Genomic DNA, 19,618 nt, shown 5'->3' on the forward strand with positions numbered 1-19,618 from the left:
AAAGTGTAGGTGTGACAATTGTTTATAAGATTGTGGAGAGATGAAACATGCAAGATTGTGAACCACCCTCACTCTAACCTCTTAACTTACTGGTGCAGTTGGAAGACCAAAGGTAGCCTAAGGCAAACACAAACAACACAGGCTCAGGAGGGCTCCGCAGCAAAAGGGAAGTAGTACAAGGATGAGACTCAGGTTTGTGTTTTTCTCTGATATCGCTCCTGGTCACAAGCTGCCACACCGGACTGCCCGCAAGGCAAAGGCCTGCAGGCAGTACTCAATAATTCACAATCTGACAATCTGAACTATATACATGCTCTGCCTGCAGTTACAGTTCACAAGTCAGAGCTGACCTAAAAGAATGAAAACTGGAACTCCTCCACAAAATCATATTGTGAGTTTAACAAGTTGGTCCAGAGAACATAAATTATGCAGATACATGAGCCCGATTACTGCCACCCCCCCCACCACACACACACACACACACACACACACACACACACACACACACACACACACACACACACACACACACACACACACACCCATTCCCATATCAAGCGTGTGCTTCACGCTTCGACAGCTTCTCTGGAGGCTAAAGAGGCTACATTTAGCAACAAAAGGGCACACCAACAGGGCGACAGTTCTCACTGCTTATTTTTACTCTCCAGATTTGCAAAAAGATGGGCACAGAAAAAAAGAGGATGTTTTCAGTTTCTAGGCCATGCTAATTAGGAAGAAATGAGAGCGTCGTTCCTTCAGCCCCCCTCCCCAGTCACTCTCATACCACAGAAACACTAACAGAAACATGTCAGTACTTTTTAGTTCTGTCAGGTGACACTTCAGCCTTTTCAAAAGGCGACCCTTATTTCAGAATTCAGACTGTATTCTACAACCATGTCATACAGGCGGACATCATGGACTTGGACGAACAGAAAAGAAATATCTATAACGACACACAAAAAGACCAAGATGATATATAACGAAATATAAAATTCACCATAAATGATTAGATTCCATTATAAGGAAACAATACAATCCATTGTGCTTTAACTTTAATTGCCGCTCATAACTTCCTGAAAATAACTTGGCAGTTTAAGGGGAAACTCCACTGAATATGTAGAGGTTCTAAAAAAAGACTAACAATTATCTATAAATCCTGTGGGCCATCTCACAGGATGAGATCATTACACTTTCACAGAAAATCTGATGCTGTTCCATAGCGAAGAGTTTTCTTCATAAAGTTTGATTAAAACTCATTAGATAAAAAAAAACAAGTGGACTGGCTGGAAGTATGCCGTCACTCCTTTAAATAGCCAAGTTAATCATGGAAGTCCACTGACTCATAGGCTCAGCAGGTTCCTGGAGCTTCTCCAAGACTGGTAGACAAGAAAAAAGGACAGTCCTGTTTTAACAATCTCACCCCGTCACTCTCGAGATTATCTGGCACCTTCCGGCCTCTCATCTCTGTTAGTTTCATTTTCACGCTGCTACGACTCAAATCCAAACCACAAAGGGTATAAAGGTGGGTCCTCAGAAAAGAGAGAGAGAGATAGAGAGAGAGATGGAGAGAGAGATAAAAAAAAAAGGGCCATTTCTCTTTTTTGGCCAGTTTAGAGAGTTTGTTGCATAACCATCTGGTTTCGCTGAGGAGTATCAGCACCTGCCTTTCTGGAGAGGGTCTGCCGCAGCATCTGTTTCCTCTGAGGGATGGCAGAGGCTCGAGAAGTGCACACAGGACAGCTTCAGCTCTAAACTCTCCCAGGTGTGAGCTGTGCTGTGCAAAACTCATCTGCTACTTCAGTGGTGCTAAGAGTTACAGTACAGTAGAGATGAAAAGTCCAAAGTACAGTAGAGATGAAAAGTTTCATCATCTACATAGTGAACGTAAGTGTCTCTGAGCAGCATTTCTCCAAGCCCAGATTCACACGAGAAACAACACTAGCACCAGAACAAAAAACATGTCCCCCATCTCAAGGAGAGTTCCACCGATTTTTCACATAGAGCTCCGTTTCTCAAGGTCACCAAGGTCATCGGGGTTTTTGATACTAGGTGCTCTCGAGAAAGAGAGATCTATGTGAAAGATTGCTGGAATTCTCCTTTAAGATTACATCACTATATCAGTACAAAATGTCCTGTGTTAGTTCTCTTTGAGGTTTCTTTAGGTTGCAGTTGTGGATCTTCAGGAGAAGTTATAGCCTTGTTAGTGTTACCTAAATACCTATGATGTGGACTAGGCTTGGGTATCGAATATCGAGTATTGGTTGGAACCGGGACTATCTTTGCGATTTTCCCGGAATCGTTCAAAAGTTTAAATTTCGATTCCTACTTTCGATTCCCAGTCTGCCGACAGGAAGAAGAAACGTCTGAACACCAACGAAGAAGCGCATAGTTAATAGAATTAAAATTCATGGAGAAGGTCAGACTATTTCATTCAGAAAGCAGGGTTCCCGAGGATCCTTAAAAAGTCTTAAATAGGCTACAACTGAATTTTCGAAAGAGAGGTATTAAATGTGCGAATGGGACCGCCAGCGAGTGCAAGAGAGCGAGTGATGTCTCCATCCAGTTTCGTGTATTTAAAACGCAATTGTATACGTGATAGGCTATTAGGCTACGGGAGGAAGTGTAGTGGTTACAGAGTGAAGATGTTTTTCACGGGTTTGGTTAAAGGTGTGAAAACGGTAATAATACAGTAGGCCTATGTACAAAATAATATGCCTGGCGTTTTCGTGGTGTAGCTGAGGCCTGAGAGATAGACAGGGTAGCCTACGTGGAATGAGGGAGCCTACGGTAGAATGAGCGGGAGAAAGAGTTGGTAAGCCAGTTAGCGATAGGTTGGCCATATGTTCGAATTTAGGCCGGACATATGGGTTTTAAAAGCCCTGTCCGGCGTCCGGCGCAGCCTCAAGCCGGACGTTTATTTGTTCTCCTTTTTGGAGTTGCGCTTGGCATCTAAAGTCTTTGCTCGGACGCAGCATCGTTTCACAAACTATGGACGCGAAGACTGCTGGTGAAATTATGTGCAGTGCTTCGCAATCAGGAGGAAATACTGTATACCGGTATGTTAAGTTGATCTGTTTGCATCTTTCCAGCGTGTGTTGCTGGCCTAGCCTAGGGAAGAAAATATCTGTCTAAGTTATAATAGCCTACCTGTAATATCTGCCAGCAGCTTGCTTGCCAGCGTTTCCCAGTAGGCTAGGCCTACTTAGCAAAAGTTGTGAAATATAACCGCATATGTTTTGAATGTCTTGTTTTGAATGCGACTGCTACATAAAAATACGTGCGTTCATAATGTGCGTGCTTGAGATGAAACCAGCAGTTTTCAGCAGGATCATGCGAAGAGGACCTGTCTCTTAATTAATTTAAAACAAGTCAATGGTTTTACAATGTTTCAGTCAAGCTTTGGTTGGTTTAGATACAACTGGTATGCAAAATGTAAAGTAGTGGATTAACTTTAATTTGCTGTGCTGCATATGGACAATAGATGCACATAGTAAATTATATAAAGTAGGCTTATTAAAATATGTAAATAGCTTAGTTAACTTTGAAAAAAATATTTAAGGGAATCCAGTCCAGTGCACATGTCTTTGGCAAGTAGCCCTAGGCTACTACAGACACAGGTGAAGAACAGCCTCAGCAGTAAGCAAAACCAAATATGTACAGTACAGCCAGCTTCAAAAGCAAGCAGTCCAGACCCTAAAATTGGGCATTTATAGCTGTGAAGGTAATTCACACACAATTATTTTCTTTCGCCAAAATATTTTTGGTAACTTCTGTAGACATCCAAAATGGGGTGGGGGTTAAAATTAGTAGGAAAAAAAAACTATTGCATTAAACAGTCTTATATATCTTTTTGCCGTGGTATAGTCTTAATTTTCATTTAGATGTCTTGAAAAGGTCTTAAAAGTCTTTAAATTTGCACTTGGAAAATGTGCAGATACCCTGAGAAAGACCGTTGGTTAGCTAGCTCATTTAAAATATCCTAAACTTTTTTTGACCCTGCCTTAAAAAAAAATCGGAATCGAGAATCGTTAGGAACCGGAATCGAAATAAGAAATCGGAATTGGAATCGGAATCGTTCAAATTGAAACGATACCCAACCCTAATGTGGACTAATATTTTTGTTGACGGGCAGCTTGAATAAGGCAAGGATATATTGAATTACAGTCTAAGGAACAGTGTGTAACCAAAACATACATTTAAACACACTCACACTCACACACACACACACACACACACACACACACACACACACACACACACACACACACACACACACACACACACAGAGTAGGATTTGCGATACCTGCTTCTACTTTGCTTGTGAAACCAGCTGCTTGCTTGATGGCAGCTGCAGTGAGAGCCAAACCACGACTCTTCCTCAAACCATGCTGAAGCACAGCCTCAAACTGGGCACACAGGCATATCACCCTGCACACACACAAACACACACACAATGAAGTTATCATGGAAACAATTGCGCACTCCCATAACAATTTGACACTTGAAGATTTACACTAGCGTAGATATGTGGATGTTGGAAATTAAATACAGATCCATTCAAACAGTCACAGAGTGCTTTAAGACTTCCCTGACCTGCTGTCGGAGTCCGAGGCGATCTCCTTTCTCCCCCCAAAGCGGATTTGGCACTGTCAGAGAGGGGGAAAAGCCCCAGTCAGTTTCACACATCAGAAACCTGGCATGGTGCAAACTCAACAAAGAACAACATCAGCCACCTCACCTGTTTAACTGCGTCGAGCAGCCTCTCCAACAAGTGTTGTCTTTTCAGGTCATTTTGCTGAGCGCCTGAAAAGGACATCAGTGTATCTGATTATTAATAGAGCAATTAACAAACCCAAACACACCTAGCCTTATCAAATGAGGACACGCCTAGCCTTATCAAATGAGGTAACCTATGTTGCTTTGGCATACAAGTGGAACAAACTGACATTAGACTCAGATTCAGAAGCATATTCAGTGTAGCAAATTACAGGAAGTAAACTAAGATACCGACACACAGCTTGTATTACTATTACTAAAAGCTACGGCCTTTGTATTCGTTTTGTATAGCTATTGTGTTACTACAGCATGTGTACTTGTAACTGTTTCATTATAAATAACAAAACACCAGATTATACACAACACATCTATTTTCTGGTCATGTGTGCTATAACTGCTCTGAAAAGAGCCTGTTTTGAAAATAAAATACAAAACCCTGTGTGCAATGATGCATGTGTACGTGAGTCTCGCACGCAGCTACATGCTTGAAATCAAATCCCACCTCTGATAATGGGTGATAGTATCAGTAGTACATTATCAATGATCAGCTACAAGAGAGGCGATCTCTCACTAGAAATCATCTCATTATAACATGATCATGATTCAAAAAATCAAAGCAAAGCTCAAAGAACTCAAATTATTGAGAATGAAGAATTGTATTGTATGTATGTGTATTGTAACAGACAAGGAACATAACCAGCAACAACAACAAACAACACAACTTGATGCAATGTATTCCACACATTTTATTCCTTTTTTGTATTTTGTGCGATTCAAAATGTGGTGTTTTGACACAAAAAAAATACACTACTACAACTTAAGCCTGATGAACAATATGCTTTACAGGATGTTTTTTCCCCCAAGCCTTGTATCCACCACCCATGTCCACCACCAAAGTCCTCACGCTTTTGTCTGAATCTATCAAACACCTCATGAGTCTTATAGTTTTGTGGCCACACAGTAATGGATTGGGACTACATTATGCATACTGTATTTGCATAAGAACATGCATGCATGCATACATGCATGCATACATACATACATACATACATATAGTACTGACACTTATTTCTCCATTGACAAAATTATCATCCACTAAAAAATTAGCTAATATCTAAACCTTTTTTTCTTCTTGCAAGACCTCTAAAGACAATGCATTGTAAACCAATATACGGACCTGGTCAATCAAACCAGCCAGCTGCTTAAGAATGCAAAGTAGCCTAGCATACAGTAGATGTGCTTGCTTTATATAACCAACACTGCTGACATGACATTACCTTAACAAGATGGCTTTTTCATCCAAGAACTGTTAGGGAGATTTCTTCAAAGAATTGGCATATACCCGCACTGCAACTAACCTAATTAAATCGTAGCCTAATCACAACAAAGGTCCTCCTACTTTTGTCCCAGTTGGTCAAATACTTGTTGCTTTGTGGTCACACAGTAATGGGGGAACATACAGCACACATGCTCATACGCACACTATAAGCTTACATATTTGTTTGTCACTGAGTCATGTCGAGGTGAACTTACTTTTAAAATGTTGTTTCATCTCATTGCTTAATTTTATCAGTAAATATTTTCATCAGTAGCCTAACAATTGTCATACAAATACTTTTTAAATTTGTTCCAAGAGCTCTTAAGACAATGCATTGGAAACAAACAAAATACTGACCAGTCATACTGCTGTTTACCAGTGCAAATACGTTGTGCTTACAAGTGCTTTAAATACTAAAATGCTGACTAAGAAGTCTGTGGATTATGTTATAACCAACTGGGAGGGGGAACTGTAGCCTACTATCTTCTTCAGGTATTTTTTCCAGATTCTGATCCACTTAGCCACGTCATTAAGTGAAGTAGGCTGACTAGTCATGTAAATGACTCTAAACATCTGTCTCCCATACCATCTAACACAAAATACAAAACACCAAACGCATAGACACAGAAAGCATGTGACCGACAACCTGTCTATGAGGTGGTGAGTAAGGAAGATCAAGTCCTCTGGGCGATAACATCATAGACGGTAAAAGAAAAACTAGGTAAAGCGAAAGTAAAAATATTACCTACATCGATTTCTCTTGCACAAACCACGGGTTCGGCTAACTTGTCAGTTAAATAATACAAAACAGCAGCAGTGATTCGGGAAAGGATAACGCAAGCTTGTTAACGACTCACCGTTCATTCTGACAGTCGTGTCAGGTTGTCAAGGTGGGATTTACCACACAGCATCCGTATGGTTCTGTGCCCCTCCACAATGTAACATTACAATTTGGACTTAGCGTCAGTCGCTTCGCTCTAATATATCATGTTTTGGATCCACCACAATGGACAAGAAGTCCTGTTTGTTTTCCTACATCTAAACCGCGCGCGCGCTCGTACAACTCCACACTTCTTGATGCTAGCAGGCTACAAAGGCCTGTCCCCAGACTGTAAACAGATCTTAAAAGAGTAGTAGCTTGTTACGTTTGCGAGAGCATTGTGCTACAGTTGTAACCAGTATCACTTTTTCACTCGGGAGAATTAATGTCAGTGATGTGGGTCACTTATTAATAACCTAGTAACACATTTTTCCGAACCCTGTTGCTGGGACACTCGGAAATGAAACAGCATCTCAGCTAATGGTGTCACATGACACAGCATTGTGGCCACATGACATGGTTGGGTTGGTCACGTGATTAAATCAAGTTATAGAGCTGGCTGCTGAGTTGGCCAACCACATAATGATTTTAAGCCTGTGTAAGTAGTTGTCAAGACAGCAAGGTGAGCTTTCTGAACCGATTTTCCCACTGTTTTCGATACAATAAAAAAATGCCTACTTAAAAGGAAAAGAAATGGGCCAAAATTCTGTCTACTGCTTTATAACTTCTGTAGGCTATTTTTCATTGTTTTCCTTTTTTTTGTAACTTTTTCAGATAAATCACCACAACCATGTGGAGTAGTCTAGCCTACCTGAAATAAATAAAATAAAATAAATTTAAAAAAGTAAGGTGTATAAATGTCATAAGACACAGAGAAATGATTGATCATTGACATTGTAGCATTCATATAGTGCCTTTCATGGTTACAGCCCCCTCCTTGATAAGATTGCTTTGGGATCTTCAATCAGGGCACAAATCCAGACGTCCACAGGTAGAGAGCTCCGCTATCAGTGCTTTGCATCCTGCTTCCATAGTTCTGTCCTGTCTTCGTTGTCACTAGCATGGTTCTGCCTTCTTCAGTGGAGGGTAGGGGCAGACTGGAGTTAGGAGTTACTTCACTCTGCTCTTCTTGGATAGCTTGGCCAGCCCCAGCTAGGGTCTCTGTCCCTGGGATGTATAAGGCTTCTTGTAGTTCTGTTGGTCCCGTTTCCTCCTGGCAGGGTACTGTGGGGCACACGTTAAGTAGTTGTGATAGTGTCACATTTAGCCTAGTATTATTCTTAATGTCAGATATTCAAATAGGCCTACAAAATTCACATTCACCCACATTTCACCCACATTTATGTGCAGATTTTAGTTTTGTGTTTGATGCACAAATTCAGCCCTTGTTTTTACATCAAAACAACTCATCCTCCCTTTAAGAACTCACTCTATAGCTTGTCAACTTGCATTGTAGGCTATATGGATGAGGCTTTTATTACAGTGCATGAAAATCCACCTTTCTGTTATCTGAAGTCTTATTATTATTCTTCTAACCAAAATGTCTGCGTCTAATTCAGCTTCAACCGTTTAACGTAGAAACTTCGCTCAAACTTTGTCATGTAGGTCTTGAAAATTACTCTGCAATGTAGGCTACTTTTCTTTTCTGTAAACGTTATACTTTTTGAAATATTAACAAAAATCAAGCTTTTTTTCCCCCATAGACTTTGCACTATGACATCACAATGGGCTAATTCAATTGATTTGCACCTGTATCAACTGCCAGCTGCTCAACTAGGCCCCCTCAAAGAGTCAATTAAACTGACTGCACCTGTATCAACTGCTTTCTGCTCAACGGTCTCTGTGCCTCTCCATTCTACAAGGATATAAGGCACATTCCATCCAACTTTTTATCCATCCATCTTATTCAAACCATTCACTCATCCACCTTTTAAACTATCTATCAATAGTGGGGCTGTTAAGCTCTTAAAATAAGGACGATCTTGCTTTTTATGAAAGAAGCATGAAACATTCAGGGTTTGTTCTTGACTCCCACCAACTGTTTCCTCTGCCCACAACTGTTTCTGAATAAAAGTTTGTTTTGCATTTTATGTTAATATATTTTCATGCACTGGTAATTTCCTCAAAATTACATTTAGTTTGCATTTGCTATACACTAATTTGTTAAGAAATGCATGGCAATTCTTGAGAAAATGAGACGACACTATTTTGGTTCTTACGAAAAAAGAAGCTTTGACTATCTATATGCTCATAACCACAACTGGTAAAAGTATATTCCTTATCCTTAGTTCAACCCAACATTTAAGTTTAATAAGGATTTGGCATTTGCCAGCAACCATGCGTTTAAGTTACCTTTGGGTTTGGAGTTAATTTTGCAAGTCTTTCTTCTCAGATACTGCAGGATCAGTGACATGGCCATGAAGACTCCCAGGAACACAAACAAAACCACCAAAAGCACTCTTGGGTTGTTGCCCTGTGACTCTGACATATCTGGCCATGCATTTATTTTCAAGACGAGCATGAAAAGAAATAATTATTACATCATTAGAAGAAATGTATTTTACTATGGAAAATGAAATTGTTGGTTGGATGAGCTTCAGAAATGTCATAAAATGTAATGGTAGCTCCGTCTTGAGAAAATGAGACTAAACACATTATGCTACCCATACATCAGAAGACTTTGACAAGATTTGGGAAAGATTCTTGAAAGATTGGAGTCTTTAAACTAATGCTCCCCATTCAAGCTTTTCTCAAAAGACTACAATCTTTCAAGAAAAATTCCCAAATCTTGTCAAAGTCTACTGGTGTAAGGATGGCATTAAAGGACATATATAAACTTTGGTTTTGTTTTTTGATAATAAGGCATATTTCCTACCAACATCTGTCAGGTTATTGCTACATGGTCTGTGACTGGCGTGTTTGTACTACTGTATCATGTGTAAAACATAGCCTCACATTCAGATTCAGATAGATTTATTCGTCACATACACAGTTATAACAGTGTACAACAGGTAATGTAAGCCTGGTTAACTCCACTCGATGCACTCCTTGAAACAGATATGACAGGCAAGGTCAGGAAAGTGTCACAATTTCGATATATGTTCATTAGAAAATATGTTAATTGGTTAAAAGATTCCTCAGAGGAACGATTACGAACACAGGCATCTAGTGGAAGTAACTGCCGTTACTCTTCAAAGTCAGTGCAAATGCTAATAAATTGTTGTCCATTGTGTCACATTCTAATTGTGACTTGATTTCTTGTTTTTGTTGTAGAGAAATCCAAATTGTACTTACTCTTAATACAGGATGCTGTGCAAGTTGCTGGTGGTGAATTGCACCGCAATTCGCAAGGCTCACACTCCTCACTGAGGCCATCGTAGTAGTGATTCACAGGACACTGTTTGACTGCCAGAGACAAAGGACTGATGTAAACTATTAGGCCGAGGTAGAACAGCATCTTCCCCGAGACGAAGCTGCACTGACAGAATTCAGGCACAGCTTTAAGTATCTCTATATGTAAATATTTTAGGGGAAGTCCCTTTGCTGTGCAAAGGAACCTTTTGTTTTTGGTTTGTAAGACTGAAAGAGATGATTAATTAACATATTTAAACAAAATCAAAAACTTTTTTGGTGAAACGCAACTAACTGTTATACAAAAAGTGTATTTGAGCAAACAGAGCACATTATTCGATTAGCTATCATAAAAGTCTTAAAATGCAGGCCATCAGTTTATAATTTGTAATGCATAAAAATTTAATTTCAGACCATAATGTCATTTTTTCAGTCAGTTTTTTCTTGTTGTTGACTTTCACCATTTTTATTATTTGCATGTTCTGAGTGGAACACATGTAAACAAATGAATAAAGATGGAATCCAAGGAATAAGTCTGTCCACAGCTGATGCCTCTATCATGATCTCCAACCTAGAACCCTTTTGAATATGCACATGACTGTCCCAAAACAAGCCATATGGTCACATCCCTGGAGAGTCATTAAGACAGAAGCATGTAGCACTGAAAAATATAAGCCAGTATAAGTGTTTTACATTTTTATTCATTTTTATAACTCATATATCCATACAATTGTAATAAATTATTAACAATCTTTTTTTATTAAATAGTAAAAAAATAAAAAGTGTTCGTACATTCGGCCCATCATTTTGAAGAAATTCTTCTTTGGCAGTGACATGTCTACTGTTCATCTGTTCTCTGAAACACAGAATTAAGAAAAAAGTGCTTGTGAGATTTGAGACAGAGAGGTTACAGCACTGTAAAATATAAAATCTGCGTTGAACCCATCAATTTGAACCTTCTGTGTAATTCAGGCTTTGAGGCATTTTCCATTCTTCCAAAAACATTTTTAAAAATATTATCACATGCCATACCAAAGTCAAGTTGGATAGAGCATACAGACCAAAGTCTACAGTTTATCTAAAAGATAAATCCAGCAAAGCCAATATGAGAGGTACCCAGGGATTTAAACACTGGTTGATCATTGACCTGGAGATAAGCTTATCTTTCATCAAAAATATAGTTTTGTTGCTTAGATAAACCATACATTTTGAGTAGGCCTATGTCTATTCAACCATTCTTTATTGACAATGTGCACCAGATTACCTTAGAATTATACCGACAAAGGTTCTCTGTTGAATTTAGGTTGTTCCGAGTGTGCGTTTCCACAGGGCGTCATAGCAATACCGCCAGGGACTTGTGGTGTGTCCTCTGTCCCGTTACCTGGCCTTGGACTCCCCCTTCCAGTCCTCCTGAACGAGTTTCGTATACTGTTGGTGAGTCTACTGGATACTTTACGCACAGCGCCTGAAATTCCTTTGCCTTTCTTGTAAAGAAAAACGTCGTCTTCCAGCTCTTCTGGTGGCACCTCGATGTTACCTGAGTACCAGAACACCCACCAGATGAGACTGAGAAAGATTATAACGGCGCCGGCATATAAAAGAAAGTCGTGGAAGAAAACGTCCCAAAACACTCCACTCAGAAGGATTAAACATCCGATTATGTCATGGGCGATGGCGAACCAAAACGCGCATTTACACCGACCGATACCCTCGTAGTTTTTCTCCATTTTGGCCACACGTAGGCTACATGCGCCTCCACAGGTGTGTTGAAAAGTGTACAGTGGCGCTGACAGCACAAAGAACGTGAGTCTTTGTGAGAACGTGAGAACTGAGGATAGTTCAGAATCAAGAAACAAGATAGCCTATAGTACAAGGTACGCAGCAAACCATTAACTTTGGACAGTGACTGACAGCCTGTCAAGTTATCTTTAAAGACTCAGTAGTAGTTGTAAAAATGTGTTTATCATGTCATGTTGAAAAATAATGAACTACCAGAAATTACATGAAAATGTAAGCCTTATGATACATTACATTAGTTATTCCCTTTTGAACATAATGGTCAAGCAAGCAGAGATATATTCAAGGTGATCACCACGCCTAAATCCAACTAATAGTAATATGGTTCCTAAAATAGGCGACGAGAAGTGGAAAAACAGTATAGTCCAACAAATAAACCATACATTGAGACAATCACATCTCAATGGATCCTCTCCGCGTCTTCCGTCCTTTGCGCCTGAGTTTGTCCTTGATGATGGGCAACCAGATCAGCCCAAGCACCAAAAAAATGAATCCAATGGAGTAGGATACGGGTCCAATAGCAGGAGGCACTTCGGTTACCTCAAAGGAGCTCAGGAGGGATGTCACGGCTCCAGCGCCCAGCATCATTCCCCCAATTATAATCACTATAATGGGCTTGTGGTAGTTGCTCCAGAGACACGGCTCATGCTGAACAGCATCCCTGTCCGGGCATAGCGCACAGCGCCTGGACTTCTCTACATCCCGGCCATGGTCTGACGGAGGAAACTCTGGCTGTCGCATACTAACAATAAGAAAAGAAACAGTTTAAAATGCCTGTAGGCTACACTTCATCACGGAAAACAACATTGGCAAAACATATCTCACCTTATGCAGTTCCCAAATGTTCTTTTAGTCAGGTATGTATGCCGTCTCTGTTCTCTAGCCTAGTACATGTAGCAAACCCTGCAGAGGGAGGTTTAGCTTGGACAAACAGGCCCTTTCCGCGTAAGTCGACTAATTTCAATCTTTTCATATGATGGGTCCAAAAATATTAAAAACAAAAATCAGCTAGTAGTTGTTCAATTTGTGAGCTTGGCTGTTCCAAAGTGAATATAAGGAAAATAAAGCCTTTTCAGGTTAAGATTACCCTTCCAGGAACCTTATCTGCCTAAAACGATTGTTCTATAGGCTCCTTTTACTTCAAAACTAATTTATTGTAGGACACTAAAGCAAAATACTACCAAAGTGAGCTCACATTGGACTGAAAACAGTCTAGTCATGTGTCCACAGCTGCTGTATAGTACACAGCACCTGGCCTCTATGCCAAGCATCTGTCTACCTTCACAAAAGGCTGTCACCTGATCCCATTACTCCACAAGAGGTTTAACCAAGACGAACGCAAACATCAATCCATGCAAACATTTATTAATAACTGGACATCATATGCTGCACTGACAAGATGTTAAATGGCTATATGTCATAGGCTGCTGAGTTTAACAAAAGGTACAGTAATACAACAAAGAGTATATTGTCTTTTATTATTTACAGAGCAAATAAACTGAACAAACATTGCCAGATGAATCTTTCTGGTACAAAAAAAGACAGATTCAGGTAGCTGCATTTCATTTAGTTCTCCATTTAGTCAGTCCAGCAGTTGTCTGCTGTTAAAGGATTAGTCCTGACTTGTATTACAATTACACGGTCATACAGTATGCACCATGTCATGTGGATAGGAAATTGTGTAATGTCCTAAAGCATTTTGATGCTATGCTTCTTTACATAGGGGTCATTGACTGCCATCATGCCACATAAATGGTGACAAAGGCTGGCAGTTGGTTACAAGTCTTTATTTGATGACAAGAGAAGGACAAACAAAGATGGTTGTTTTTAAGAGGACTTGGGTGATTTTCTTTTCTGTTTCTGTGTGGGGCCTTTCATCGTTTTCTTGGCCATTTTACCAGGTCCAGTTTTGTTTTGTTTCCCCCCTCTGCCTACCAATGGCTTGGTCACCTTCTTCAGGCCTTTCTTGGTTGACTCCTGTCAAATGAAATGAAGGTTCAGTTAAACACTTATGCAGTGTGCTGGGAAAGGATTTCATTCAACTTCTTCCAGTGTTGCGAAGGGAACGCAATTTACTTTAGAAATTGTATCAAATTTTGGGACGAACATACCTCCGGCTTGGCTTTTTTGCTCTTTGACTGAATAGGAACTAGCTGTGGGATGTCTTCATCATCTTCATCCTCTTTCTGAAAAAGTTGGACACCAAAATATTACTCCATGTTTGATGAGCATCATTGCTCTGATCAGCATCTGGCAAGCACTGCCCATAAACAGCAAGACATAACAGATCAAATGTCCTACAGCGGACACCAGAGGGCGCTCAACTCTCATCTCTGTGTCAAAGTTGTAGAGACCGGTTCTGATAGAAGGAAGAAGCCCGTCTGGATTAACTTTGAGTCGCTCTGGCATCATCTGTACCCGTGCCCAACACTGACAGAGGGGAGCAGGTTTGATGTGATGCAGTCACACACACAGTGTCTCTAATCTTTACTGATGATGGGACTCACTTGTCCCTCAACAAATAATATGTACCTAAAGACTTTTCTTCTGATGGACATACCTTTTCCGGACTTCCATCTTCGCAGTCTTTCATATCAGTATCGTTGCTCACTGCAGAGGGCTTTCTCTTCTTGGACTTCTGAAAATGGTGCACAAACAGACGCTCTCTGAAAACAACAGCTGGTAAACTTTCATTCTACAGCCCGTTTTTCACTGAAAAATGACTTGACATAACAATCTGAAAAATTCTCATCAAGCTGCCAGACACACCATGTGTTGGATCCTCTAGATAACGGAGGTAGTTAACACCAAGCACAGCGATAGGAAGCGTACAATTTATGCAGAGAGAAGACAGAAGAAACTGCCAGCAGAACTCAAGAACAGCGGAAAAATGTGTGAGTATCTATTTTGGAAACACATTTTGAAGTACTGGGTTTTTTTTCCCAAGTTAAAGAGAAATAATCACAGTACTTCTACAGCCTTGTCTATATGCAGCATTGTGATATAACTTAACAGTTGATGCTGTACTATTTGGTCCACGACTGTGACCATAACTGACTGATGTGACCATAACTGACTGATGACTGACCTTTTCATCAAAGGCATTCTTCCGCACCTCCTCCACCAAAGCAAGGTGAGTCAGGTCGGAGGTGTAGATGGGCAGCGCTACGGAGGTCTGGCTCTTCAGGTGGATGATCTTAATCATTTTGCCTTTCTCCACCTGCAATGGGACAGTGGTTAAAAAGTGCAACAGTGCTAGTAGCGATAGTGTTTAGTGCAATGCCCATCTTTGTACACTTAGACAATACACACAGACAGAACATCTGTCAAAGTCCAGATCAAGAAAAGAGTATTTAGTGAGACATTAAGGTAAATGCGAGACATTAAGGTAAGCGCCATATCCAGACAGACGTTCAGACTTAAATGGGTTCACTAGCCAAGTGGCTTCAGGAAAAAAAAAATCCTTTTGGAATCAATAAGATGGTACCTAACCAGATATATAGACTATGACATATTCCGCTCCTAACACTGTAGTGCACCAGAAGGGCTGGCCGGACAGACCGAACCTCTGGTGACGTTTGAGTCAAATGGATCTCATTACCATGCTTACAATTACCCTCAAAATTACTCATGGCTTTCAGACTGACCCCAATATTCCATGGAGACCAAATTAACATTCCCTCTTGACAATTTCTAAGATTGGCACTAAGAAAATGATGGTGAGGAGAAATTAGCTGTATTTGACAAAAAGTGTATGTACAGAATTAAAACAGCAGATTGCACCTCATTTTGTTCATTTCAGTTTCACAATAACACATTTATGATCGGACCCAATCAAGGGTAAAAGAATAAAAAGAAGTCTTTGTATCAAAATTAGAGAGACAAGTTCAATTTGGTCCCAATTGGGAGCGAGAAGCTTGTCCGGATTAATCTTTGAATTCCTATAGCAACAGTAAGTACGCCAGTGCCTCACACTGCCACTGTGGGGCTGGATTCCTCTGTTGCATGTCTGAACAAAATCAACCACATCATATGAACCCAGATGGCTGCTCTCAACTTTTCTCAAGACTAATTTATGCTGGGCTACATGGGTGATTATCACCACAGCTAACACCTGACAGCCAGGTGTGGGCCTTGCTGTCAACACTGTCTTTGCATGTTCTCTCCGAATCTTGGGCTTAGCAGAGCCACTGGCAGATCTTCACAGGTTCAAACTCACCATGTCCAGCTTGGATGTGATTGTGTCTATTGCAGCAGAGACATTCTCCACAATTTCATCAGTTGTCATCCCTGAGTGAGCCACGCGGGCCATACTGCAAGACACAAACAACAGCTCAGAAATAAAAACACAAACACAACCAGATATAGACAGGCAGACAAACACTATGACAAAAAAATTATTTCACAGCGTCTTATTTCTTTGTGTCAAAGTTGTAGAGACAAGCTCCAATGGGAGGAGGAAACTCGTCTGGATTAACCTCGAGTCACTCTGGCACCATCTTTACCCATGCCCAGCACTGATGGGCAAGAGCAGGGTTTGCTGCGGTGCCATCACACTTTACACATAAAACTACCCAAGGAAACAACTGATTTAAAACAGCTACGCTTAAAGAAGACACAGAGAATGTCACCAGGCATTGTTACATCACATTATTAGACGATTATATTACAATCACAACAAATAATACTGCAATACACTTCTTTCCAAAGCCAATATCCCACATTAATGTTGTACAAAAGGTTAAGCTTCATCTGATCTGTAAGTGTGCAGGGGGACTGACCAGCACGGGCCTTTCTTGCCAACTGTTATTGTGGTGCCCTGGATGAGACGGTCCATAACCTGGCCCAGGTTCTTAGCCTGCAGGTCTACAGACAACGGAGCTCTGAAGAAGTAAGAACAAAGAAAAAATTATCTTCAGCCAGGGAGTTAAATTTGTCTATTTACCTCCAAATATTATTTTACCGATGACCAATAACATTAACAAATTGCATTTGATCAACTTACTTCTTCGATTCATAGAAATGTTTCCCAACGTGAGAGGGCAGGAGGCGGCGAATGCGTGCATCAGACAAGAAGAGGTCATAATTGCCAAGCAGCCTTCTTTTGGCTTCAAAGGCCTTGTATTCTGTCTTTAACACCTTGAAAGGCATCACCTAGAATGGAAAAGAAACACTTAAACACCAACAAAGCACAAGGTTTGAAAGATGCCGCACATGATTTAGTCTCGCAAAAGGTTGTCGTTATTTGCGTTCCGTCGGTCAATCAAATTAAACTCTTCCCATTCGGGCTCCTGAAGCATTGGCTAAGATTGTTTATGGCTTGGGCCAAGCTAAAATGGTTGTTTCACATTTACAAAGACAGAATTGTGTGTGGAAACAAGAGGTTTTTTTCAGCCCCAACACTTGATGGTGAGGAGAAATTATCTGTATTTGACAAAAAGTGTACAGAATTAAAAACAGTAGATTGCACCTCATTTTGTTCATTTCAGTTTCACCATAACACATTTATGATGAGACCCAATCAAGATTAAAAGAATAAAAGAAGTCTTTGTATCAAAATTAGAGAGACAAGTTCAATTTGGTCCCAATTGGGAGCGAGAAGCTTGTCCGGATTAATCTTTGAATTCCTATAGCAACAGTAAGTACGCCAGTGCCTCACACTGCCACTGTGGGGCTGGATTCCTCTGTTGCATGTCTGAACAAAATCAACCACATCATATGAACCCAGATGGCTGTTCTCCAGTGCATCCATACACACTGAAAACATCTCCATATATATATAGGTAACTGTACCTCTGTGACATTCTTGACTCCTCGTTCTGTGAGCAGCTTCTTGTAAAACCTTTCTGTCTGGTCTGTCGTCATGTTGGGTTCATCTCTTGTGAAGAGGCACACCTCACCGTTCTCTGTGCGGATGCCATGGGGTAAAGGACTAAAGGACATCACATAAGAACACAGATACACCAAAGTTAACAGTTCTGACATTTCATAACAGGCCTAAATTGGATATTTTAACATTGTCCATTACTATTATGACCAAAAACTTTTTAACAACACTGGACTTGAATAATTGACCATGAGGACTTCCATCTGAATGTCCCTCAAACAATTCCAGGACAATGTTGAGATAGTGACCTAAAGGTCCAGGGTGACAAGTCTCCTAAACCAGTATTTCTTAACTGGCACCCCTATCAGACAAATCTGCCAAGTAGGCTACTTCACAAATGTAATGCCAAACATCAGCATGTTCCAAAATATATTAGTATATATAATTATATTAAATATATTTAAAATATACTTTCTTTTTTTATTTGTTTTGTTGTCTGTCTTGGTGTCACGGGTACGCTGGCGACTACGCCGCTCCGTCCGGCATTTTTTTTTGTATTTGTTATTTTTTAAATGTATTTGTCTTGTCTTGATGTCATGGGTACGCTGGCGACTACGCCGCTCCATCCGGCATCTTTTGTCTTGTTGTTATGTGTCTTGTTTGTGGAGCGCTTTGGATTGCGCTATGTGCATGTTAAATGCGCTTTATAAATAAATCTGACTTGACTTGACAAACAAGTAGGCCTACAGGCACCTTGCGTGTCTTACTATCAATCTATCTATCTATCTATCTATGGGTAGCCACTTAATTAACATGGGGAAACGGTCCTAAAATACCTTTTGACAATGACCGTCTTTGCAAAAATAAGTTTGACAGTAGCAGCTAAGGCCTTGTATACGTTACTCACATGCGAATGGTTTGTTCTTTCCTTGGGATCTTCCATAGTGTTAACATAAGAGAAATATGCTGACTCTCGTTCAGAAGTAGGCTTTCTGAAGTGGATTTGCTTTTAAGGAAGGCCTGAAGTGCCAACACAGCCTTTTTCACCTTAAATTAAAGACAGACATATAAAACAACGTTACAAACCAGTGCAATGCCACACGATGGGTAACGTTAGCAACCGTTGCCGTTAGAGAAGTTAGCTATTCCAGCTAAGTGGCTAATGCTTAGGTTTTCTACCTTCTAAAAAGCTAACCAGCAACATCCCAAAAAGATAATATTTACGGTGGAGCAACACATCACATTGGACTAATAGCAAACGAAGAAGGGACTGCACATTAACATAAACTTAATTCAACGTTTGAACATCTGAGTTTGCACCTCGTGGCATAGCCTTACGTTAACGTTACAACACGTTAATCTCACAGTCTCTGAGGTTATACGTTGCCGGGCATCATTAAGAACAAGATCTTACCCACACTTACATGAACAATACACCATACAGATTCTAGTGTGTTGTCTTTACTTTCCTACAATAATTTAAGAAGATTTAATACCTGGGCTTGGTCCAGTTGTAACTTTCCCTGTTGCTCCGCCATGCTGCCTTCACGTGTGGGTCTTCCAGCACGCATGCGTAGATGAAATGCTCCACGTCACATGTCGTCACATAAATTCAGTCAACTTATTGTTTACAGTACACCACATCTCTCAGCGAGCATGAACTTATTACGTTGAATGAATAGCAGTTAGTCCATATACGAACGAAATATTTGTCCAGTCCTGTTATCCT

At 40.3% G+C, this 19,618-nt stretch overlaps 3 protein-coding genes and 2 non-coding genes across 6 annotated transcripts in view; all 5 read right to left on the reverse strand.

Annotated features, from left to right (window-relative positions):
* Window positions 1-7,079, reverse strand: part of snx29 (sorting nexin 29) — a 107,203-nt gene extending 100,124 nt beyond the window's left edge. Inside the window, exons 1-4 of one of the 2 annotated variants that reach the window (XM_076298445.1) lie at window positions 6,952-7,079; window positions 4,739-4,803; window positions 4,594-4,646; window positions 4,304-4,428 (exon numbers count right to left, since the gene is read on the reverse strand). In XM_076298445.1, coding sequence (XP_076154560.1) covers window positions 4,304-4,428; window positions 4,594-4,646; window positions 4,739-4,803; window positions 6,952-6,958 — 250 coding nt within the window. In that variant the 5' untranslated portion in view covers window positions 6,959-7,079. Of the gene's footprint in view, window positions 1-1,420; window positions 1,807-4,303; window positions 4,431-4,593; window positions 4,647-4,738; window positions 4,804-6,951 lie in introns of those variants that run through there. The other variant, XM_076298446.1, reaches the window with a different exon arrangement.
* A 793-nt stretch (window positions 7,080-7,872) lies between these two features.
* On the reverse strand, window positions 7,873-11,992 carry tnfrsf17 (TNF receptor superfamily member 17). Its single transcript, XM_076298810.1, has 5 exons — window positions 11,968-11,992; window positions 11,717-11,802; window positions 10,209-10,392; window positions 9,267-9,404; window positions 7,873-8,138 (listed from the first exon to the last, which is right to left on the reverse strand). Exons 1-5 carry the CDS (start codon window positions 11,990-11,992, stop codon window positions 7,879-7,881), a joined length of 693 nt encoding a protein of 230 aa, XP_076154925.1. The 3' UTR covers window positions 7,873-7,878.
* A 1,529-nt stretch (window positions 11,993-13,521) lies between these two features.
* rsl1d1 (ribosomal L1 domain containing 1) lies at window positions 13,522-19,492 on the reverse strand. Its single transcript, XM_076298448.1, has 10 exons — window positions 19,386-19,492; window positions 18,797-18,936; window positions 17,856-17,994; window positions 17,068-17,216; window positions 16,844-16,945; window positions 16,282-16,375; window positions 15,151-15,282; window positions 14,623-14,700; window positions 14,174-14,248; window positions 13,522-14,039 (listed from the first exon to the last, which is right to left on the reverse strand). The coding sequence occupies exons 1-10, from the start codon at window positions 19,458-19,460 to the stop codon at window positions 13,890-13,892; spliced, it is 1,134 nt and encodes a 377-aa protein (XP_076154563.1). The 5' UTR covers window positions 19,461-19,492; the 3' UTR covers window positions 13,522-13,889.
* Window positions 14,394-14,523, reverse strand: LOC143138742 (small nucleolar RNA SNORA55). The gene has a single exon (XR_012990285.1). It is a non-coding gene; the product is annotated as a small nucleolar RNA SNORA55 (small nucleolar RNA).
* LOC143138743 (small nucleolar RNA SNORA55) lies at window positions 16,481-16,611 on the reverse strand. The gene has a single exon (XR_012990286.1). It is a non-coding gene; the product is annotated as a small nucleolar RNA SNORA55 (small nucleolar RNA).
* Window positions 19,493-19,618: the final 126 nt, after the last annotated feature.

The sequence above is a fragment of the Alosa pseudoharengus genome, unplaced genomic scaffold, assembly GCF_046254945.1.
Source record: "Alosa pseudoharengus isolate Yale_2024_CS ecotype anadromous, Long Island Sound unplaced genomic scaffold, YU_APseudo_1.1 YU_APseudo_1.1_scf_21, whole genome shotgun sequence".
Classification (NCBI taxonomy): Eukaryota; Metazoa; Chordata; class Actinopteri; order Clupeiformes; family Clupeidae; genus Alosa; species Alosa pseudoharengus.